Raw genomic sequence first — 24,392 nt, forward strand, 5'->3', positions numbered from 1 at the left:
TATATATATATATATATATGTAAAGAGATTTCTAAAACTTCATTTCTATTTGGACTCTGGCAATAAATTCATTAGAAAGAGAAAGCTGAAGCTTTGAAGCTAACATCTATACCTTTCACAGATATCTTGATTCACCAAACATGAAAATCACATCCCTTCACACATGTTTTAAGTTGTACACAAAGAAAGCACAAGAAACACTGATTTGGCTCAATCATTTGCCTAATGAAAGGCTTTTTTATTTTTTTATTTAAAAAAAGAATCCCCCATAAAGCTGTCAGGGGTACCTGGTGACGTTACAGAAGCAAAGTGTTTTCTAAGCAGCTCCAGGGCTCTGTTGTTTCTTGCTTGTATGGTCTTCTCCGCTCTCAGTTCATTCTTGATGGCATTGAGCTCCCCGTGTATCTTTTCCATTTCTAATTCATAATACAATTTCACTTCTTCCTGTAGTAGTGCATTTCCAACCTCAGTTTGCTGCTTTAACTTCCTAACAGCTTCTTTTAAATCCTTGTTCTCAAGGCTCAACTTGTGGATGACCTCTTTGGCTTGCTGGAGCTCTTCTGTTAAGTTTTTAACGTTTGTTGCTTTTTCAGAGAGGTCATTTCTTAAAGCTTGAAGTTCCCAGTCTTTCTTGGAAGTTTCCATCCCTGCTTCTTGAAAATTTAGGGGTTTTGAGGAGACTTCTTTTTTGCAGTTCAAAAGTTCTTTTTCCGCATTTTCGAATTCCTCTTCTATTTTCCTGCATTTCATATTAAGCGCTTCCAGCTCTTCGTTCAAAAGATTCAGGCGAAGTTTTGGAGACATTCCTTCAGTGAATTTCTTCTTCTTGTCTTTTCGTGGTGGAGTTGATAATTCCTCTGTACCCCAGCTAAGAGGCTCTTCTGCACTATTAAAGCTTTCTTCAGTTGCAATGTCTAAATTAGATGATTCATAGGAGGCAGAATTTGTGTCTGCCTCATTCTTTGAAATGTTTATCTTTCTCTCTCTTAAATTTGGTTCTTGTTCATTTTCATTTGGTTGAGAAATAACTTCTTTCCTTTTAAATTTATTTTCTTCTTGAAACTTTCTACTAGACAAGTTAAAAATCCCTTCCATTCTCTTGGCCTTACCTAAAGTCATTTGTTCAGAAGAGGATTCAAGCTGAGAAGCCTCATCTAGAATATCCTGTGCACTATGAAAAGGAGCAAACATATTCTCCTTCCAGTGTTTTCTTCTAGCATCCATTTCTTCAGGCACCTCTTCCAATTCCTGAAAAACAAAATTTAAAATCAAGGCACATATTTACACTGGCAGCGGGGGTAGTGGAAAGAACTAAGAATCCTGGCTCAGGGGTGAAAGAACCTAAATATTTGAGGGCTGGCACTCCCTCGAACTCACTGAGTGACTTGGGCCTCAGTTCCCTCATTTATAAATGGAAAGGGCTAAACTAGCTAAGTTCTACAGACCTTTCCAGCTTTAGAATTCTCTGATCCTATGAAATATAACCAATAAATGGACACACTTGGCTATTTATTGTAGAGAAAAGAATTCTATGAGAAAGCAGCATGAAAACAACTGCTTTGAAACAGTAAAAGTGACTTTAAATTAATAGGTTAATATTGATAAGTTAAATCTGTGCTTCCAATGTGCCTGGTGTTTTTTTTCTAGTCCTTTTCGGTTGGACTACTGTTTATTCATTCTTTAAAGTGACTAAAACATCAGTGCTTAATGCAATGTGAGCTGCTTTGGGTAAAGTATACCATGCAGACTTCCTTATGACTAACGCTGCCAAACGCCCTTCTGTCTTGACCTGTAAATTCCTGCTATTCCAGTCTTGGGCTTTGCTTTTAGGCAAGACTGCCAAGCGTACAGAATTCTATCCGTTTTGACAGCAATTTCATGATGAGAACCGAATGTCAACAATTGAAAATATTAATGCCACCAAATGGGTTTTTCTCGAGATACTGATTCCAAATATAGCTTTTAGGTGAAAACTTAGCATACTAAATCACAGCTAAGTTTCTAAATTTACAAAAATTAGAGGATACTTATTTTGTTTCAAGGAGTCTTCCCTATTCAAAGACAGTCCATAACATAGAGCTTTCCTAAAACACAGAAACATTTGATCAGTAACTACTTTTGAGAGAAGGGAGAAAGAAGGACCCAAGCAACATGCTGAAGGGCCACCGGCATCTGAAGCCACCAAACTGGCAACTGCAGTTACCGCCAAAGGGTGGGAAGAAGGAGGGGGTCACTTTATTCATCTTATACATTAATTTGCTGTAATATAGTTGGAAGATTACCACCGAGAAAAATCAAAGTATGCCTGCATCTATTTTTCCCGTGAACACAAATGTAATTTTATCTTGGTAACAAAAAATGGCAGTTGTGTTTATTTTTTAATTAATATTTTCTTTAATATTATTAAAGATTATAAATGTAATATGATATTAATATATTATAATATTTAATAGCTGTAATATTTCATATTATATAAAGATGCTAATAGTAGTGCATGTTATCTGTAGAATTTTGGAAAATACAGAAAATCACACGTACAAGAAAAAACCAAAAGAAATCTTCCTCATAATCCTGTGGCCCTGAGATAACCACTTTTTTCTATATTATTTCTTGATAATTTTCTTTTTAGCGAGTATAGTTTAAATTCTAACAAATTGTTCTTACTACAGACAATGAGAGAATAAACTCGATACCTACATGCCTGACACCTTCCCCCCAAAAGAAGAGGGAAGGGACTCACTCTATACCCAAGGATACATCTCCACTGACAACTATTTGGCTTTGAGGAAAGGAAAAGGTACAAATATGCAGTGAAGGTGTTAAAACGATTGGTTCAAAAGCCATAACCCAAGCTTTAAGTTTAGTCAATCAGACCACAGTAGTAAGCCAAAACTTGAAATTCACGGTATGTATTTGCCACTGGAGCATCCTCTCCTTTCTCCTGAAATGGTCCGTTCTGACTTTATTTTTCTGTTAGTCACCATCCAGAAGCATCGATGATCTATCTGTCCTTAAAGAGGAAGATGACCATAATCCCATTTGCTTTCCTCTCTAGAAATATGAATGCAAATGCTGGGAATTATTACAGGGATCATAAAGGAAAGGAACAGAGGAAAGAGAAAAGATGGCAATACTAATTGCCAGTCACATTTTTATTTATTTATTCATTTATTTTATTTTTGGCTGCGTTGGGTCTTCGTTGCTGTGCGCGGGCTTTCTCTAGTTGTGGTGAGTGAGGGCTACTCTTCGTTGTGGTGCGCGGGCTTCTCATTGCGGTGGCTTCTCTTGCTGTGGAGCACAGGCTCTGGGCACACGGGCTTCAGTAGTTGTGGCACGTGGGCTCAGTAGTTATGGCTCACGGGCTCTAGAGCGCAGGCTCAGTAGTTGTGGTGCACAGGCTTAGTTGCTCTGCGTTATGTGGGATCATCCCGGACCAGGGCTCGGACCCGTGTCCCCTGCATTGGCAGGCGGATTCTTAAGCACTGCACCACCAGGGAAGCCCAGTCACATTTTTAGCAGTCAAATTTTTACCAGACAACTCTCTAAAAGTTTTAAAATGCTTCTAATCAGGTAGCAATGGGAGAGAGATTACTATTCTTCCTACCTAATTCTGGATGAAAGGCATTGGTGAGATTGATCAGGAAAGCGGTATGCAGAGGGGCAAGGTGAGACCACTTTATACATGAAGCTAGCAATAATGACAAATCTGAGATAGAGGTCTGGGTATAGAGAAAGGTTAAAATAGAAAGCTCTTTTCATTAATGATTTTGCACCTTGAAAAAGTGCCTTCTATCTCCAACCCTCCCATAAATCTCTGGCTAAAAACATATATATATATTTTTTTCCAGCATCACCACATTTCTTTCCTGGACCTCTGTATAATTTCCTGATACAGCCCATGCTTTTCACAGAACTGGGAAGAGTCCATTTATTTTATAACTGAGGCTCAGAGAAGTTAAGTAACTTGTCCAAGTCCACACAGCCTATAGTGGTAAAACTGAGACCCTGTCTCCCAGATCAGTGCCTATTCTAAAATTCCTCTTTATTCTTCTGTTAGGTTTCACTCCACAAATTGAAAGAAAACAACCCACTATTTTCAGAGCTTAGGTGTTTTTAAAGGGCCACAAAAGGAGAGAGGAAAAATGAAGGGGGGAGGGTAAGGAGAATTGCATGTCACATATCAAAGGCCAGAAAGAGAAAGGTCTGAAAAGCCTTTTGGAATTTCCCTCCCATAGCTTACACAGGGCAGGGTCAAGGGGTCTCTGAGCTGCTTCTTTCTTTCTTTCTCTCTCCCTCTCTTTCTCTCTCTCCTTTCCTCCCCTTTCCCTTTCCCCCTTCCCTCCTTCCTTTCTTTTTTTCTTTTTCTCTTTCATTGGCAAGATATCCTTTAAGGGCTTGTTCCCAAATCTAGTCACAGAGTATGGCAAAGCCCAGAGTGCGGGTAAAAGGTGCCAGGCTCATTTTCTCTTCACAGATTGCGTGGTTTGTTTTTTACGCAGAACAAGTATGACATTAGTATTCTTTGGCAAAGACAAGAAATATGCTTTAAGACAATGATACTCCTTCCTCTACCCTGGCGTGGCAGCCATCTTGCTTTCAATAAACTTGATTAGGTAATTTGTCGCAGCATAAGGCAAATCAAACCAGAGCCATTATTGAAAGTATAAGCATGCCTTTTTAGTGGGTCATTTATTATTACAAGTGCCTACCCAACACTATACTGGATGTTGAAGGACTGAAGGGTAGGGGAGGGAGGTCCAAGAGAAATGAAAAATTTAAAGAAACGAAAACACAGGAAAACAATATAAAGTCATATGACAAAAACAACATTAGTGGTCCTCTAAGCCAGTGATCCCCCAGAAGTCCTTGGGACTGCACTGTTAAGGCATGGTTGTCCATTATACGGCTACATCTGTTCATCTGTCTCTGACATGAACTGATAATGGACACCTGACGGTTCTAGTTAGTGTCTCCCTGAAAACATCACCATTCATCCTCTGGTGACTTACTTTTGCAGTGGCAAACTAGTAGGGCACTTTGGTGGAGTAAGGAAATTTCTTGACTCATGGAAATGGTTTCTACTCACCTAAAGAATTTGGGAACCACTGATAAACTGAAAATGGATTTATAATGTAATATCATATAATGTAATTGTTGAAAGCTAAGCAAAGAGTGATCACTTATTATGGATCTTTAGGTAAACTGTTTCATAAAAATCTTGGGTGAATGCATGTATGTCTTCAAAAAGTTCCAGAAAGTAATACACTGTTTATTGTGAAAGGAGAAACCCACAAAACCATCCAATTTTCATCTTCAAGGTGTGGGGTCCTGGGAAATATGCTCATATTAAGATGGATAAGTGATCAAATATGTGAAATCTAATTATTTATGTTCTAAAATATTTATACTTTAAACCACATGCTTTAGGGAAATTTGATGACATAAAAATCAAAGATCTCTTTTCTTTCTTGCCTTATCTCATTTACATTAGATTTGATTTCAAAATTTCAGGACCATCTCTTTTGCATAATTCTTGATCTGTCTGCAAAATGCAATTATTCTTCCAAGCAGGGGTAGGCAGGGACTGGGAAACCTCCAGAGGCTTTTTCCCACCTCACACGAGTGCTTCATCCCAAACTTTGTAAATTGGGAGTGATGTTTAGCAAAGGTCATCTCCAACCTGTGATGGGGCAGTAAGGGGAAGACAAAAGGCCCTTCTTAGCCCAGGCAACGTTTTCCCATTATTCTTGGATGGTTTGGTTCTCTCAACCCTCAGAAAAACTGCTTGGCCAAGACAGGAAAAAAAACATCTGTTTCAAAGAAAGTCACTGGCCTTGCTTCTTTGCTCAATTGTCCAATCTGTTCTCACATAAAAGCAGTAGTTCTCAACTTATTTTTCTGCTTCCACTGTTCCCAGGCACAAAACACAGCCATCATTATCCCCTCTCTTTGCTCCAGAAGATGCTGACCTGCTCCCTTTAGGGGAGCTTCTCCATTCCCCAGCCTTTCCAAAATCATTGGTTTACAGAAACTATTAAATACAAAAATGAGGACTGCCCAAAGCTGTCTGAAGGAAGGTGGGTAAACATGTTCTACCATGCAAAATTGTGGGGAAGGAAAAGAAAGTTCTTGAGAAAGGAATTAAGTGTGGACTATGGTAAAAAAAAAAAAAAAAAGACTGAAGGAATCAGATATCTTGGCTCCCACACTTTAGAACTATGTGAAAACTTACCTTTTGTGAACCTCAGTTTCTTCAGATGTAATATAGGGACAATATACCTATTTCTAGGTGGTTAGGAGAAATTATTGAAAATGAAAATGGAAGCAATTTTAAAGTATACTATACACCATGGGTTTTGTTCTCTTTTAGATTTTCCTTACCCTCCCTCGGAACATAAACCAGTCAAATAACCCAACCCTTCTCCAAAGATATGTGCTTCAAAGTTGCCAGCCTGAAGTCATCAGACCTCAGAAAAAGTCAGTTTGAAAAAAAAAAAAAAAAAGGAAGTACTATTAAGGTAAGTAGGAGGGAACCTAAACTTGAATCTTACATTAATTCGACCTGCATCTTCATGGAAGAATTAGCCCTAAATCCTGTAAATTGTTGATGTCCGCAAATTTCCAAAGCTAAATTGATTCTAAGCAGAAGAGTTGTAGTCTTTTCTACATCAGAAGAGATTTGCATTTTTTATCACCAATTGCTTTACCATGAACTTTCCAAATGTCCCAGTGTTTTTCAGAGCCACCAATAATATCTTAGAAATATTACAACTGGGGTATCAGTTTGAAGATTATCAAGGATGACTCCGCACTCTGAGTTTTTCTTGTGCTTCTGCATCATTTCATACATAGTTTCATTTTACCAATACGCTGTGATCTCCTGGCATCTTATTCATGGTTGTATCCCTGCTGTTGCCTGACACATAGTGGCCCTCAATAAATATTTGTTGAATGAATGACCCTTAATATTCTTCCTGAAAATCCTACAATGTTTTGATTCTAATTGAGTTTCTGTAAGTACTTATAACTTCTCTTTTGGCTTATGAGGTTTTGGGGGGGTGACATTTTAGGGAAAGGGCTTTTATTTTTCCCTTAAAGTTTATTTGGCTTACCTAAAGTCTTCAGGACACTTTTCTTTTGTATTTTCATGAGGCTTTTTTGATAGTGTACTGACAGTGCAGACTAATGGTCTAGTTAAAAGATTGAAGATTTACACTGGGTGAGGCTCTGTGCTTCTTAAACCTCCATAACCAGCTATCAGCCAGCAAAACGATACTTACAATTCCTGACGTCCAAGGTCTTCTGTCTGATGCCGCTGTTCTCCTTCTCCAGGTTGAACTGAAAAAGAAAATATATTACATATAAAATATATTTTATATATTTTGGTTAATATATAATTAACCAAAATGCCCAAATCTGTGTTCATATGAGATGTAGCTTAAAATTACAAGTGATAGCCTTAATGTTGTTTGGCTTACCTGAAATGCGATGTCAGACACTTTGAAGCAAGTTTTCTTTTGAACTTGTCAACCCAATTTCCCCACTACCACACCACTAAGTCTTCCTTCCCCAAGCAATGCAAATATCAGATGGGACAAGAATCATGGTGGCATCTTATTCAACACGGTACCTCCTCGCCTTTAGCAATCATTGAACAAATGAGCTACCACTGGTGGCCACAGCGGCATGCTTGTTAGTAAGCAGCAGGCCAAGAGCCGCGTTAGCAGAGGCTGGAGCCGAGGCATTGCCTCCCTCCCCCAGAGTCTAGTTATTTTGAAAAATCATTAAAAAGGGAAGTGATCCCGGTTTTTGCCTTAATCTTTCATGGTCCTCACATAGGAGCCAAGCGGCCAAATTGTCTTCTCTATTGTTTGGCCGATACTGAGAGCGAAGCAAAGTACCATTGAAAACCGGGCCCTGTGCACAGTTCTTACCCCCAATTCTTTATTATTAGTGTGGAATAATTCCTTCTAGGAGAAAAGATACGAAGTCGCCTTAATTCCAAAAGGCCGAGTACTTTATTAGCATGGAAGTCACTTTCTTGCTATAAAGCTGCATCTAAGCAGGCATAGTTTGGGGGTTTTCTCTGTAAATGGTTAACTAAACTCCTGCCACCGCTGCTTCCAGTGGAGAAGAGGTGGCTAGGGTCAGGGTGCTGCCCGGGCCGCCACCGCAGGTGACACCTCCCACCTCTCCAGTCCCTACCCTCTGCTGGCGGGCCGTGAGGAAGAGGGCAGGGGCGAGGCCTGACCCCACTCCTCCTTCCACACCCCCAGTCCCACACCCTGTCCCCTTCCCTCCCAAACGCCCGCCAGTTCCCGGCCGGGACCCTAAAGGGTGAAGAAACCCGCAGTGGGCATCGAGGCGGGGAGCGCGCTGCCTCCGCCCGGGTCACCCAGGGAGGGCGAGGGGCTAGCCTGGGGAGCCCTGGCCGGGCCGGGCGCAGACATACCTGGCGGCGTGGGTGGGGTCCGGTGGGCCCTGGCCCCTCTTCCCTGAAGACGACCACCAGCGGCGGGCGGCTGCCCTGGGTTCAGCGCTGGCCAACGCGACCCCTCCGGACCGGCCCCGGGCAGAGCCTCTGCAGTGCAGGGCCAGCGCGAGCCGTGCCGTTGCCTGGCAACCGGCCAGCCCGATTTAAAGGGACCCGCGCGCCGCTGCCCAGAGCGCCGGGCCGGGCGCTGCCTGGCGATCGTCACAGCCCGCGCGAGCACTGAGCATGCCCGGTGGGGCGGGCGCCGCGGCGGCTTCTGCCTGCACGAAAGTCGAGCTCGAAGATGAAGAGAGCTGAGTCAGGGCGGGAAGGGTCGAGAAACTGCGAGGCAGCCCCACCCATGGTGGGCTTATTACGGAGGGTCTGGGTGACTCACAAATCCACCTGGACACTGCGATTGTGGGGGAGGAGGGAGTGACACAGGGATAATCCCTAGGCCTGCAGTTTAGTAACGTGACATGGAGGACGGTTAGCTCCGGAAGGTAGCCTGGATTTGGTTCAGGGTCCTTGACAATATGGGAATTGCACCCCGCCCCCCGCCCGTCCGCACAATGGTCTGGCCAGAATTTCTGCCTCTGATCGACTTTCTAAGGGCGTGTGACAGGAGAGCATGTCCCCCCGTCGTGCCCCTATGGGAGACTGGGCTTGTACCCCGGGTAGCCCACGGTTTCCTCATGCATCACTCAGGAATTTCTCTAAACCACTCTTGCACCTATTTGACTTTAAAACCTACTGCAGGCAACTAGTCCTACACTACCGGCAGTGTAAAGTGGTTTCCTTTGATCAGTCCCCAAACTACTCTGTTCCAGCTTCAAAGGTTGCTCACAACTTCCAGGATTTGGTTGGGGGTACAAACCCACGTCCTTCATTTCAGTCCTACTATTTTGTTAAATAAATAAGCGACCTTCTCAGACTTTGATTAGCCTGGTTGCCCAATGATTATTCTTCCGTCATCAAATTGGCCACACACACTGACAACACACCTTGGCTATATTCTAACAGGGACCCAGCCTGGGCTTGACCTAAAGATGGCCCTCACAAAGATTGTAGGGCCTGAAACAGAGAGGGTCTGGAGTGTCCAAAATAGTAATCATAGTGACTTTTAGGAAAGCTGGTATTTTCTAGGAAGCATGAAGGTGAAAGGAAACACTGGCTCTGGAATCTCAGGTGAAGGGAGGTTTATGCACATCTAAGAAGCGGCAGTCTAATTTTTCAAGACCTAGCAAGGGGGTGACTTAGAAACAAGACCAGGATACATTTCAAAACTTCAAAACTTCTTGGGAACCGCATCTAACAGGTGTTTGGTGGCTGGCAAGGTTGCATTCAGGTGCCTGGGGGCCTGGTTCTCAGTCTCCTTTTCCTCCTTAGAGAACCAGTGTCAACAAAGTTTGGAGGAAGGAAGAAGCCTAATGTCAACATGGATTTTGTTATGGACCGCATCAGAATTAGTCTGTGGGATTCTGACAAAACTACTTTCCTCAACATTAAGTCTCTAAATTGCCTTGCATTTATCATGTCTATTTTAATCCTTTTAAAAGGGTTACATTTATTTTTGCTTGATATAAGATCCCTTATTAATGTAATAAAGGAATCTTTCCTAATTGCTCTGTGCCTCAGTTTCCCTGTTTGTACAATAGGAGTAATAATTGAACCTAACTCATAGGAATGTTGTGAGGATTGAGTGAGTTAATATTTTTAAAACCCTTAGAGTAGGGACTTCCCTGGTGGCGCAGCGGTTAAGAATCCGCCTGCCAATGCAGGGGACATGGGTTCGAGCCCTGGTCCTGGAACATCCCATATGCCACGGAGCAACTAAGCCCGGGTGCTATAAGTACTGAGCCTGTGCTCTATAGCCGGGAGCCACAACTACTGAGACAGTGTGCCACAACTACTGAAGCCCGTGCACTCTATGGCCCATGCTCTGGAACGAGAGAAGCCACCACAATGAGAAGCCCGCGCACCGCAACGAAGAGTAGCCCCTGCTCGCCACAACTAGAGAAAGCCCGCATGCAGCAACAAAGACCCAACGCAGCCCAAACAAGCAAACAAAAAACCTTAGAGTGATGCCTGACACATAGCAAACCCTATATAAATGTTTCTATTACCGTTAGTATTAGTATTACCTTGTCTTATACATTCATTAACCCTCCTAAAATATAAACACACTGATGGAGGGTAATTCCACAGAGGTCCAGTGGTTAGGACTCTGCGCTTCCACTGTGGGGGGCCCAGGTTCAATCCTAGGTTGGGGAACGAAGTTCCCACAGCCAAAAAGAAAAGCAAAAACGCACTGACGGTGACAACTCAGGTGATGGTGATAATTGCGTTCTGGGAAGTGGAGTCCAAAGTCTTGAGATTTAGAATTCCAAACCTTTATTTTCGGTAGAGTCCCAGACTCCCATCAGGCAAGCCCACTCCACTTCCATATCCCTGAAAAAATGCACAAAGGGTTACTTTGGTCTTGCATAATAAATTACATTCTATTTTTAAATATGGTGGGTCACTCCTTCATGTACTCAAGTATCAAATGGCAGAGAGTAAACAACAGTGAGGACAGAGAGTTTTGTTATTCCAAGCTACTGCAGACTTGGAGATAGGTTTTCAAAAATGGAAGACAGAAAACAGTTTACTACCCTCTGGGACCTTTATCAATACCAAAGCAACAAGGCACTTGATAGTAATAGAATCATACACTCATACAATGGAACCCAAGCTTCTTGTTTTACCAAGTAGGATATTGAGACCCAGGCAAGTAATGTGATTTACCCTTTGATCACACAGCAAAATAAGCTTCTTTTTGATTTCCCTGGCAAACGATCCCTGCTTGAGTAGCCTCAAGCCTGGGATATTTGGGACAATGAGAAAATACACATTTATAGGTATATGTGTCATGCTGATAAATATTTTTTCTATAAATTTATTTATTTTTGGCTGTGTTGAGTCTTTGTTGCTGTGCGCCGGCTTTCTCCAGTTGCAGCAAGCAGGGGCTACTCTTCATTGCGGTGCACGGGCTTCTCATTGCGGTGGCTTCTCTTGTTGTGGAGCATGGGCTCTAGGCACGCAGGCTTCAGTAGTTGTGGCACGTGGGCTCAGTAGTTGTGGCTCGCAGACCCTAGAGCGCAGGCTCAGTAGTTGTGGCGCACGGGCTCAGTAGTTGTGGTTCGCGGGCTCTAGAGCAAGGCTCAGTAGTTGTGGTGCACGGGCTTAGTTGCTCCGCAGCATGTGGAATCTTCCTGGACCAGGGCTTGAACCCGTGCCCCCTGCATTGGCAGGCAGATTCTTAACCACTGCACCACCAGGGAAGCCCTCATGTTGATAACTATTTAAATTATTCATGCAGATAATAATAACTAACATTTCTCACACTTCACATCCTGTACATGAGAATATTCTGTTGGCTGTACCTTCATAATGTATTCAGAATCTGATGGCTTCTCACTGTCTCTACTATCACCACTCTGATCCTGACCCCTGTCATCTCTTGACTGGACTATGAAAACTAGCCTCCTAACTGCTTCTACCCTTGCCCTGTATTAGTTTCCTAGGGCTGCTGTATCAAAGTATCACAAACCAGGGGTGGGGGCTTAAAACAACAGACACTTATTCTCTCACAGTTCTAGAAGCTAGAAGTCTGAAATCAAGGTGTCGTCAGGGTTGATTCCTTCTGGAGCCTCTGAGGGACAATCTGTCTCTCCTAACTTCTGGGGGTTGCCAGCAATCTGTGGCCTTCCCTGGCTTGTAGACACATCACTCCAATCTCTGCCTCTGTCTTCTCATGGTGTTCTCCCTATGTGACTGTGTGTCTTCACAGAGCTGTTTTCCCTCTGTGGGTGTCTGTGCCCAAATTCCCCTCCTCTTATAAGGACATTAGTTACTGGATTTAGGGCCCACTTTAATCCAATATGACCTCATCTTAACTTGATTACATCTGCAAAAACCCTATTTCTAACAAGAGCACATTCATAGGTACAGGGGCGGGTAAGGACTTGAGCGTATCTTTTGGGGGGGGACACAATTCAACCCACAACCCCCCACCATCTATTCTCCACACAGATCCAGAGAGACTGTTATAAACTATTAAGTCAGACCATGTTACCAATCTGCTCAAAAGCCTACAAAGGCTCTCAATTTGACTTGTAGTAAAAAACAAAATCCTTATAACAGCCTACAAGGCCCCACAGGATTTGCATGGAGAATCCCTGTACCCTCTTTTTCACCCCTCCCCATACAATACCTCTTTGAACTCCTCTCCTGCCACTTTGTCCCTTGATGACTCTACTCCATCAGTACTGGCTGCCTTGCTGTTCCTAGAACACCCAGGCACCCTCCTACCATAAGGGACTTAGCTACCTGTTCCCTCTCCTTGAATGCTCTTTGAAATGTACATGATATCCACATATCTTAATTCCTTACCTTCCTCAAGTCTTTGTTCAAATCTTAGCTTCTCTGTGAGGCCTACCCCTACCCTTCTATTTAACCTTGTCAACTTTCAACCTCTCCAGCATTCCCACTGCTCCTTATCCTTACTCTACTTTTTAAAAACATAGCACCTATCATTTTCAAAAATACTATACTATGTTGTTTTTCTTCTGTTCTCTCCATCCACCCCCCTTCCAGGCTGCACTACACTATAAGCTCCAAGAGGGCAGGGATCTTTGATTGTTCACTGATATATCCTAAGCACCAAATAAAGTGCCTGGCACATGGTAGGCACTGAACAAATATTTGTTCAATAGATGAATGAATGAATGGAGCTCATACCTTGTGCCAGGAGTGATTCCTTTAACTTTCATAAAGTACTATTATTACCTATATTTTTGGATGAGAAAACTGAGCCACAAAAAGATTAAGTAACTTGCCTAAGGTCCCACGGTTAGGGAGTAGCAGAGCTGGGGTTTGAACTCAGGGAGGTCTGGTTTTCAACAACTATGCAGCACTGACATATAAAGGGCATCTGGCCACAAGTGCCTGGGAGACCCTATATCTCGTGTTCTGACATTCACATTTTGCAATAGCAGGTGATGAACAGTAGCTGTTTCAAACCGTTGACATATCATATGTTGCTGAGATATAGAGTTTGATGTTGTTTGTACATTGCTGCAGACCAGGTGCAGCCAGGAACACTCAGCCAGGTTGACTGCAGCTCATGCCCACCCTCGGCTCTTCATTCTCTTAGGTACTCGGTAAACTGCACAAGTTCTGGAAACTTGTTATCTGGGTTCAAATACCAGCTCTACCACTTAGCTGTTATGGGTCTTTGAACAAATTGCTTAACTCCTCTGTATCCCAGATTCTTTACTGGTAAATGGGGAGTAATTATAGTACCTACTTCACAGTGTGGCTTTGAGGATAAATTAGTTAATATATGTAAAGCAATTATAACTGTGTTTGCACTCAACAAGTTTTAGCCATTGGTAGTAGTAGTCCTGTATAATAAAAGTATCAAATTTTGATCCAGTCTTGCCTGTAATATAGAAGTCATTATACAGGCAAAACTTATTGCTAGTGTTAGAAGTTAGAATAATAGTTATCTTAGGGAGATAGTGACCGAGAGAGGGCACCAGGCAGGCTTCTGGGGTTTGGGTAATGTTCTATTTCTTGATCTGGGCACTGGTTATATTGATGCTTTTACATGTAAAAATCATGGATTGTACACTTAAGATTTGCAAATTTTTTATGTTTGTGTACCTCAATAAAATTTTGATTCAAAAGCAACTGAATCCAGCCTTATATGACTTTCTTCTAATTTCTCTGTTCTTTTTCTTAAATTTCCCCGAACTCCCATTTATTCAAGCAATGATTGTTGAGTACCTCAACATGCCCGGAATTGGGCTAAATGCTAGAAGCATTCAGGTAGACAAATGTGATAAATGCCGTGATGGTAATATTTATAAAATAAGGATGGGCTCAGATGAAAAAGTGGTCAATCAGATGGGGAAGGGGTTTGAGTCAAGGAAGTCTTAAGTTCCTCAGAAGTTGAACCTCTAAGGTGGGTCTTGAAAGATATATAGTAGTTCTCCATGCAGACCAAGGAGGTAAAAGCCAAGGAAATAGCATGTGCAAAGGTACAGAAACACAAAACAGCATGACAGGTTAGAAAACTTAAGATAATTCAGATTTACTACAACTTACTGTGCAAGGCAGTAGGTGGGAGGAGCTGGAGTGAAAATAAGAGCCCTCAGAAAAAGATAATAAGACTTGTTGGTGAAAGTGATTTTGGTTTAACAATTTAAACTATTTGGAAATCCAAACAGATGCATTCATGTAGTTGATTTGCCTTACAAAATCATTCTTGATTTAGGAAATATTTATTGATTTATCTTCAACATATCAGGTAGTATGCTGGGCACTGGACACTCAAAAGTACTGGACACTCAAAAATTAGTAAGATCAACAAACTCCAGGCATAAAAAACATAAAGAAAACTACACCAAGGCATGTGATAATCAAATTGCTTAAAACCAGTGATACAGAAAAGTTTAAAAGCAGCCAGAGAAAAAAGACATATTATATACTGAGGATAGGAGATTTCTCATCAGAAAAAATACAAGCCAGAAGACAGTGGGACAACACCTTTAAGGTGGTGCAAGAAAAATAAGTCAACCTAGATTTCGTTCCTCAGTAAATACATCTTTCAAAGCAAAAGCAAATAAAGACTTTTTCAGATATTAAAAAAGCTGAAAGATCTCATCACCAGAAGACCTGAACTCCAAGAAATGTTAAAGGAAGTCCTTCAGTCCTGATAGAGGATGAAAATCTGGACCTACACAAAGGCTGCAGTGCCCCAGAAATAGTAAATATATAGGTACATATAAAGACTTCTTATTCGAGTCTCTTTAGAGATATTCAACTGCCTAAAGCAAAAATTATCAACATTTTGTGGGTTTATAACATATGTAAAAGTAAAACGTATGACAAAAATAGCACAGATGATGGAGGGAAGAAATGGAAGCATATCGCAAGGTACTATACGTGAGTGCTATACAGTATATCACTTGAAGGTAGGCTCTAATAAGTAAAGTGTGTATACAGATAGTTCTCATTTTGCTTGGTTTCAATATGCACAAATTTCAGTTCATTAAATAACACCAGTCTCCCAAAAACATGGTTCAAATTTTAATTACCACAGTATATTAACTGTAATTGCATAGTTACAGACTTTGCTGCTAGCTCTTCAATCCATACGCAACTATGTAACTAACAGATGTGCATCATGATCAGTAATCAATCACATCACTTTGTTCAAAGTTTGCTGGTAATTGGTCGCTTCACAGCTGTATTCATTTCACGCACAGACAGCAAAGTGTGTAGTTACGTTGATTCCATGAATCCCAGTGATAAATCCAAGTGACATTTTACTAAAACGGATAACAAAAAGAGAGAATTGGCCAACAATTCATTTACATGTGAACATCCAATTTTTCTGACACCATTTGTTAAAGAGATTATTCTTTTCCTGCTGAATGTCTTGGCACCGTTGTCAAAAATCAGTTGACTGTTGGCAGGGGAGGGATAATTTAGGATTATGGGATCAACAGATACACACCACTATATAAAAAATAGATAAACAGCAAAGGATTTACTGTATAGTGCAGGGAACTATATTCAATATCTTGTAATAGTGTATAATGGAAAAGAATCTGAAAAAAATATATCCATATATATAAACTGAATCACTTTGCTATACACCTGAAACTAACACAATATTGTAAACCAACTATACTTCAATTAAAAAATAAATTTAAAAAATAAATTGACTATAAATTTGAGGGTTTATTTCTGCACTCTCCATTGTATCCCATTGATCTATATGTCTACCTTTGTACCAGTACCACACTGTCTTGATTACTGCAGTGCTGCAGTAAGTTTTGAAATTGGGATACATGAATCCTTCAACTTTGTTCTTCTATTTCAAGGTTGTTTTGGCTGTTTTGATCTCCTTGAATTTCCATATGAATTTTAGGGTCAACTTGTCAATTTCTGTAAAGAAGCCAGCTGAGATTTTCATAGGAATTGCCTTGAATCTGGAGATCGAGTTGGGTTGCGTACTATTTTAGGATATATACGTTTCCCATTCATTTCCTTTCAACTTTTCTGATTTCTTATGTTTTTTGATATGTCTCAGTAAATAACTTAACTGGTTGTATGTTTCTTAAGACCAGTCTGACAATCTTGGCTCAGTTTAGCTACTTGAATATTTGGGTTAACTCTATAGCCTTATTTTTGTTCTGTTAAGTTCCTCTTTTCCACTTTTCTTTCCCTTCTTTCTCACCTTCTTTTATTCCACAGTTTCCTTATCTTTCAATTTCAAGATTATGCCCTCTGATTTTATTTTTAAATAGTTATCCATTCCTGAGACTGCAATATGAAAACTTACAAAAATTTGGAACTAATTTATACTCTTCTGACAACAAAAGAAACTTTAAATACTAGGTTCATTTACTGCTCCCTCTCAGTTTGTGTTGGTATTATATTTTAATTCTATATATTTATATACTTTAACCCTCTAAGACTTAATTACTTTCTAAAGTAATTAAGTTACTATTTATTTAATATTAATTAGTATTAATATTAAATATTTATTTAGATTTATTCATATATTTTCACTTGCTTTGCTCTGTTCTCCTTTCTGAATCTCTGGCATCTGCAACAAATATTATTCTACATTTGGAATTTCCTTTAATGGGGTTCTACTGGTGGCAGTTCCTCTCATTATATTTCACTCTCTTGCTTGAAAGATACTTTTGCAAGGCATACACTTGTAGATTGATAGTTCTTTTCCATTGGCACATTAAAGCTATAATTCGATAGTCAATTGACTGCACTGTTGCTGTTGGGAATCAGCTGTCAGTTAGCTGTCTAGTGTCTCTCCTTTCTTTGAAAGTAATCTGTGTCTTTTCTCTGGCTGCTCTACTCCGGTGTCTCTGCTCAGTTCTGAAAAGCTCTCAGCTATTGCCTCTCTTGACTCTTCTTCTAGAACTCTGATTAAGTGTATACTTCAGACCTGAGTCTATCATTCTAAATTCCAAGTTTCTTGTTTGCTTTCTTTTATCTTTTTTTTGTCAGAACAAAAGCTTTATTATACATCTTGGTTTGAAACTTATCAAACAATAGCAAAGCCTGCCTACAAGATCATTTTCTAGCCTCTTTCATATATTCTACCTCTTTGCCTCTCTGTTCTGATTTCTGAATAATTTCTTTTCTTAAAAAATTTGAGATATTATTGACATATGACATTATATTAGTTTCAGGTGTACATCAAAGTGATTTGATACTTGTATATATTGTGAAATGATCAGCACGATGATTCTAGTTAACATCTTTCATCACCACACAGTTACACTGTTTTTCTTGTGAGAACTTTTAAGATTTATTGTCTTATAAATAATTTCTTCTGAAATGTCTTCCAATCCACTAATTCCCTAATTAATTGTGTCTAAATTGCTGTTAATCTCTTCAATTTATTGAGTTCCTAATTTCAATCATGATTTTTTTCTTTCTTTCTGAAGTTCAATGAAATTGTTTTTCAAATATGGTCATTCTTTAGCATTTCTTGTTTCCCACACACATGTTTACTTCTTTAAACGTAGTAAGTATACCTCTTCATATTCTGTGTTTAATAATTCCCAGATCTAAATTATCTCCACATATGGCTCTGCTGTCTGTTACTTTTTGCTAATTCTCACTTATGGTAATTCAATTCCTTGTTTGATTATTAACATTTTTTGTGAGCTGCTCACTTTCCTTACAAAATAATTTGAACAAATTCTTTGAGATCTAGGACAAAGGTGAATTTCTTCACAAAGGATCTATGTTTGCTTTTGCTAAGTGTCTGGGAATATTAACAGGCCAGAATCACTTTAAATTTATGACTAGAGATGTCTTGAGTCACCCCAGCAGTGTGATTTGGGGCTGCATGATGACAGCTTCTCGGCCAATTTTTTCCTCCTTGTCCTGCTTGGCACCACCAAGAAAATATTCTTTTGTAGTCCCTGGGGGAGTGGGCGGGAAAGCAAGTTAAGTTCTCCTTTACTGAGGATTTATTCCTTTGGGGAAGAAATCCAGTTTAATAGGAAAAGGACTTCTATTAGACTGTTCACCTTTAATTGGTCTCTGGGCTTGTGTCTTTTACCCCTATGTTTTGAATGGCTTTTGGGAAGTTGAAATCCTCAAACACCCAAATTCCTCAATTGTTTTCAGGACAAAACTGATTTCATTACTTCACTTCTCTATGTTCTCACAATCTTGGAGGTTTTAGCCTGATAATTCCTTACCTTACAGACCTTCAAGGCTTTTCAGTAGATGTTTTCTTATCTATGAACCGTACTTTTTGTTGTTCTCAGCAGTGATGACATGCCAGAAACAGAAAGCCTATACTGCCTCTTTGGCCCACTTCAACACAGCTTCTGGATTCACTAAAACTTTTACAGAGGTCAGAAAAGATCACTAAGCTGCCATATCGATTTGACATACTTTTCCCTCCTATTGAATTCAACCTCTCCAGTTTCTGACACACCTGATTATATTACTTCCCACTTAGAACCAGTTTCTGCTTCCACAACACCTCACTTTCCTATACAGCTCCTCAATGACCACTCCTCAGGGCTCACATCTGGCTCTTCTCATTTCTGCATTTCCTCTGCCACCATTCTGCCTTCACCTACTAACATCTATCTCTTATATTACTTCAATAGCCTCCTTGTGATGTCCTCTGCCAACTCCTCAACCAATTCATTCTCAGCAACCAGAGTGATCTTTTAAAAAGGAAAATTATTGGGAGCTTGGGATTAACATACACATACTACTATATATAAAATAAATAACCAACAAGGACCTACTGTATAGCACAAGGAACTCTACTCTATTTTCTGTAATAACCTGCACAGGAAATGAACCTGAAAAAGAATGAATATATGTATATTATGAATATATATATAACTGAATCACTATGCTGTACACCTGAAACTAACATAACATTGTAAATCAACTATACTCCAATAAAATTTTTAAAAGATAAAGTTCTTTGAGGGGGACTTCCCTGGCGGTCCATTGGTTAGGACTCCGTGCTCCCACTGTTGCGGGGTGTGGGTTCGATCCCCGGCTGGGGAACTAAGATCCCACGTGCTGCATGGCATGGCCAAAAAAGAAAAAAAAAAAAGAAGGGACTGTAGAAAAAATAAAGTTCTTTGAGAGCAAAATAAAAAAATAAAAATGAAAATTAGATCATTTTACCTGGGTCAAACCATTCAAAGTACTGCATTTGAACTTTAGATAAATTCCTAACTATTTACCATTACAGACAACCACAAACTCTGTATGATCTAACTTCTGCCTATATATCCCTAATGTCCCCTCATATAATGCCATAGACAAACGGATGTTTTTGTCAGCTCCTCAAACATGTCAAACTCTCTCTCACCTCTGGTTCTTGACAATTGCTGTTCCCTCTTCCTGGAATATTGTTTCCATGCTTTTGACATGACTAACTCCTATTCATACATCATTATCTCACCTTAACTGTTACTTTCTCAGAGACTTTTCCTGACCACCTGATCCAATGGCATCCTGTCCTTTTCCCTTAGAAAATTTATCCTAATTTGCAATTAAATATTTATTGTAGGTTTATTTATTTAAGGTCTGTTTCCCCAATTATCTTTAAATGTCAAGAAGGTGGAGGCCTTACTTGCTATCTTCCCACTCTATGCCCAGGACTTAGCACAGTGTTTAGCACAAGAAGCATATGTTAAATGATTGATTTATTTCCCCTTAAGCAGACCTACATGAATAGTATAATTATAACTAAAAATTACATGTTGAACACAGAATTAGAACCAAGGGGTATGAGTTAGATGAGCGGTTCCCAATCTTTTTGGCACCAGGGACAGGTTTTGTGGAAGACAATTTTTCCACGGATGGTGGGGGGGACAGTTCAAGCGGTAATGCGAGTGATGGCTTAGGTGGTAATGTGAGAGATGGGGAGCAATGGGGAACGGCAGATGAAGCTATGCTTGCCCTCCCGCCACTCACCTCCTGCTATGTGGCCTGGTTCCTAACAGGCCTCAGACGGTAGGGTTGGGGAACCCTGAGTTAGATGACAATAATACTCCTAGAAATCAGGCTAAAATAAGATACATCTGTGACTAGACCCATAATGCTTAAAGCCAGGTAGCCTAGATTACTTTCCCCTGCTTAATATTTAATGGATAAGACCAGCACCTTCCTCAATAACTTAATACATAGCCTTTTATTATTGTTATCTACACTTTAGTTAAAGCAAATGAATAATCATCTACAAATAGCACATATTTGTCATGTTGGCTTGGAATTTTGTTATTTGGAATCCCCCCAAATTTCACACCCCCAAAAGCAAGGGTTTTTGGTCAATGAGTGCTAATAATTTTTTGGTAATTGAAGTATTCACTATGCGGTCATTTAGAGAAAATAAATTTACTTTTCAAGCTCAGGCTATGACTATCAGAGGGAATATTTGAGGGAATTGTTCAAATTTAACATAATTTACTTATATCCAAAATTTCGTAGAATAAAGCTTCAAGTTTAGAGACTATTGCCAGCTTAACAATATTAAGTCTTCCAATTCATGAACATGGAGTTCTTTTCATTTATTTGGGTCTTTCATTTCTTTCCATAATATTTTGTAGTTTCCAGTCTTGCACTTCTTTCATGTTAAATTTATTCATAAGTGTTTTATTCTTTTTAATGCTATTGTAAATAGGATTATTTTCTTAATATCATTTCTGGACTGTTCTTCACTAGTGTATAGAAATACAAGTGATTTTTGTATACTGATATTGTATCCTGCTATACTGGTTTATAAGCTCTAAGATGTTGTGTGTGTGTGTGTGTGTGTGTGTGTGTGTGTGTGTGTGTGAATTCTTCAAGATTTTCTATATAAAAGATAAATTTATAATTTAAAAATTCCCCCCAAAGAAATATTCAGACCCAGATAATTTTACTGGAGAATTCTACCAAATGTTTAAAGATTTAACTCCAGTTTTGCACAATCCCATCCAGAAAATAGAAGGGGAGGGAACACTTCCCAATTCATTTTGTGAAACTAGTATTACCTCTGCTACCGCTCCAGTGGGGAGGGGAAGGAGCCAGGACTGGCAAGTCCAAGCTGTCCATGTGGTCTCCACTTATACCTTACAGGGGGGAGGGAGGAAGAAGGGACGCTTATTATGGGTCAGCAGAGTGGAAGTCCTGGCTCCTGACTCGGCTTTCTCTGACACTATCCTGGTGGGAGTGTTGCAGCACTTTGTTGCCGCCTGCTTAGTGTGGAATTCTAAGCCAGCTACTGAGCATTTGCTGCTGGAGCTGGGGGTGGGATCACAGATTTTTCTGTGGTGTTTGGCTGGATTAGAGCAGTTCCTGAAAAATGTTTTCTTTCTTTCTAGGTTGCCCCTCTCCTGGCCTTTTGGCTAAAGAGTGCAGCTTTTTACTGGGACTTTTTTGGGTCTGTTCCTCTTGGCATTTCTGGGTTGCCAACTTCTTCATCTCCATGTCTGGGAAAAATGAGGCAATAAAGAAAACCCGGGGAACTCAACACCATGTTATTCCTTGGGGACCAAGGTCCCTAGCCAGTATGGTTTGTCTGTTTCAGTCCAACTTTCAGAGTCTTCTTCTGTTGTACTTAGAGGGAGGAATAGGAAAAAGTATGTCTATACCATATTCCTGGAAGAGGAAGTCTTCTTGATAAGTTTTTTTTTTAACAAAGAAACAAAACACTTTAATTCTCGACGTTTTTCATATTTTAAATTACAGTGTACTAGATACATATTCACTTTACTACATTTTCTTTTCTCTATACATTTATAAACAACAGTAAAAGAGTTTTTATATTTTGGTTAAAATTTTCAAGCTCACAGGACTATCGTTACTTTCTCATTATTAAGATCTCTTTGTATAGCTCAGCTTGCGTGGTCATTTTTATAGTCCAGCAGTACCATGCAAAGAGACAACTTCCTGTACTATAAGCCCAAGAAAGCAACCATTAAAATACAACGACAGGGCTTCCCTGGTGGCGCAGTGGTTGAGAGTCCGCCTGCCGATGCAGGGGACACAGGTTCGTGCCCCGGTCCGGGAAGATCCCACATTCCCACATGCCGTGGAGCGGCTAGGCCCGTGAGCCATGGCCGCTGAGCCTGCGTGTCCGGAGCCTGTGCTCCGCAACGGTAGGGGCCACAACAGCGAGAGGCCTGCGTACCGCAAAAAAAAAAAAAAAAAAAAAAACAACTGCAAAGAGTTATAACTAATGTCAACAAAGGAGATAAGAAGTAATAATTAAAAATACTCAATCCAAAGGAAGGCAGAAAAAGGAACAAGAAAGAAATGGGACAAATAGAAGATAAATAGTACAAATGTAGACTTAAACCGAAACATATCAATAATCACATTAAGTATAAATGGTTGATACACCTCAAGATTGTCATATTGAATAACAAAGTTTCAAATATATGTCACTTTCAAGAAACTTTAAATATAAAGACACATAGGATAAAACCAAATGGATGGATAAAGATACTGTGCTAACACTAATCAAAAGAAAGCTGAAGTGGTTATATTAATATCAGACAAAGTAGATTCTCAGAGTGAAAACTATTACCGGGGTAAAGAATATCACTGCATAATGATAAAACAGTTGATTCTTCTGGATAAGATAAGAAGCCTAAATACTTTTGTGCCTAATATCAGAGCTTCAAATTACATGAAGCATAAACTCATAGAATTGCAAAAAGAAACAGACAAATCCACAATTATAGTTGGAGACTTCAACACCCCTCTCTCAATAATTGATAGGGCAAGTAGACAGAAAGTCATTAAGAATATAGAAAAACTGAACAACATTATTGGCTAATTTGACCTAATTAATATTTACACAAAATTCTACCACTAACAGCAGAATATGTATTGTTTTTAATTACACAGATTGTCCAAGATAAAACATTTTCTGGGCCATAAGATAAGTCCCAATGAATTTAAAAGAATTCAAATAAAACACGTTCTCTGATCACAATGGAATTAAATTAGAAATCAATAACAGCAGGACATCTGGGAAATCTTCAAATACTTGGAAACTAACACACTTCTAAATGACATGTGGGTCAAAGTAGAGCTCAAAAGAATTTTAGAAGTATTTTGAATTGAATGAAAATGAAAACACAACACATAAAATTTTATTATAGGTAGCTAAAGCAGTGCTCAGAGAAAAACTTAAAGCACTCACAAAGAGGGAAGAGATATGGGGATATATGTATATGTATAACTGATTCACTTTGTTATAAAGCAGAAACTAACACACCATTGTAAAGCAATTATACTCAAATTAAAAAAAAAAAAAGTATGTGGTAGGGACTTCCCTGCTGGCACAAACTAGAGAAAGTCCCCGCGCAGCAATGAAGACCCAACGCAGCCAAAACTAAATTAATTAATTTAAATAAATAAATAAATACCTATGTTATAAAAGAAGCCAGTTCTAAGTTCTCAAATCAATGACTTCAAATTCTGCTGTAAAAATCTAGAAAAAGAACAAATGAAACTCAAAGTAAGCTAAAGAAAAGAAATAAAAGTCAAAGTAAAAATAAGTAAAATTTAAAAATATAAAAACAACAGAGAAAATCAATGAAATTGATTCTTCTTTCTGAGAAGACTAATAATACCTATAAACCTCTAGCCAGATTGATCAGCAAAAGAGAGAGGACACAAATTACTAATATGGAATGAGGCAGATGACATCACTATAAAGTCTACAGATATTAAAAAGACAGAAATGGAAAGTTATGAACAACTTTACATCTATAAATTCAATGACTTAGATGAAACGGAGAAAGTCTTTGAAAGAAACTACCTACTAAAACTCAAGAAGAAATACATAACTTGA

The 24,392-nt window shown here is 39.6% G+C and overlaps 1 protein-coding gene across 1 annotated transcript; it reads right to left on the reverse strand.

The window, feature by feature from the left end:
* Positions 1-224: 224 nt before the first annotated feature.
* CCDC160 (coiled-coil domain containing 160) lies at positions 225-8,619 on the reverse strand. The gene is made up of 3 exons (XM_024746581.1): positions 8,453-8,619; positions 7,281-7,338; positions 225-1,248 (listed from the first exon to the last, which is right to left on the reverse strand). Exon 3 carries the CDS (start codon positions 1,222-1,224, stop codon positions 247-249), a length of 978 nt encoding a protein of 325 aa, XP_024602349.1. The 5' UTR covers positions 1,225-1,248; positions 7,281-7,338; positions 8,453-8,619; the 3' UTR covers positions 225-246.
* Between the last annotated feature and the right edge of the window lie 15,773 nt (positions 8,620-24,392).

This window comes from Neophocaena asiaeorientalis, unplaced genomic scaffold (genome assembly GCF_003031525.2).
Source record: "Neophocaena asiaeorientalis asiaeorientalis breed wild unplaced genomic scaffold, Neophocaena_asiaeorientalis_V1.1 scaffold1019, whole genome shotgun sequence".
NCBI classification, from domain to species: domain Eukaryota; kingdom Metazoa; phylum Chordata; class Mammalia; order Artiodactyla; family Phocoenidae; genus Neophocaena; species Neophocaena asiaeorientalis.

Bases quoted from the DNA above. Each gene is read 5' to 3' on its own strand.
- CCDC160 (XM_024746581.1), bottom strand. From the start codon at position 1,224: ATGGATGCTAGAAGAAAACACTGGAAGGAGAATATGTTTGCTCCTTTT.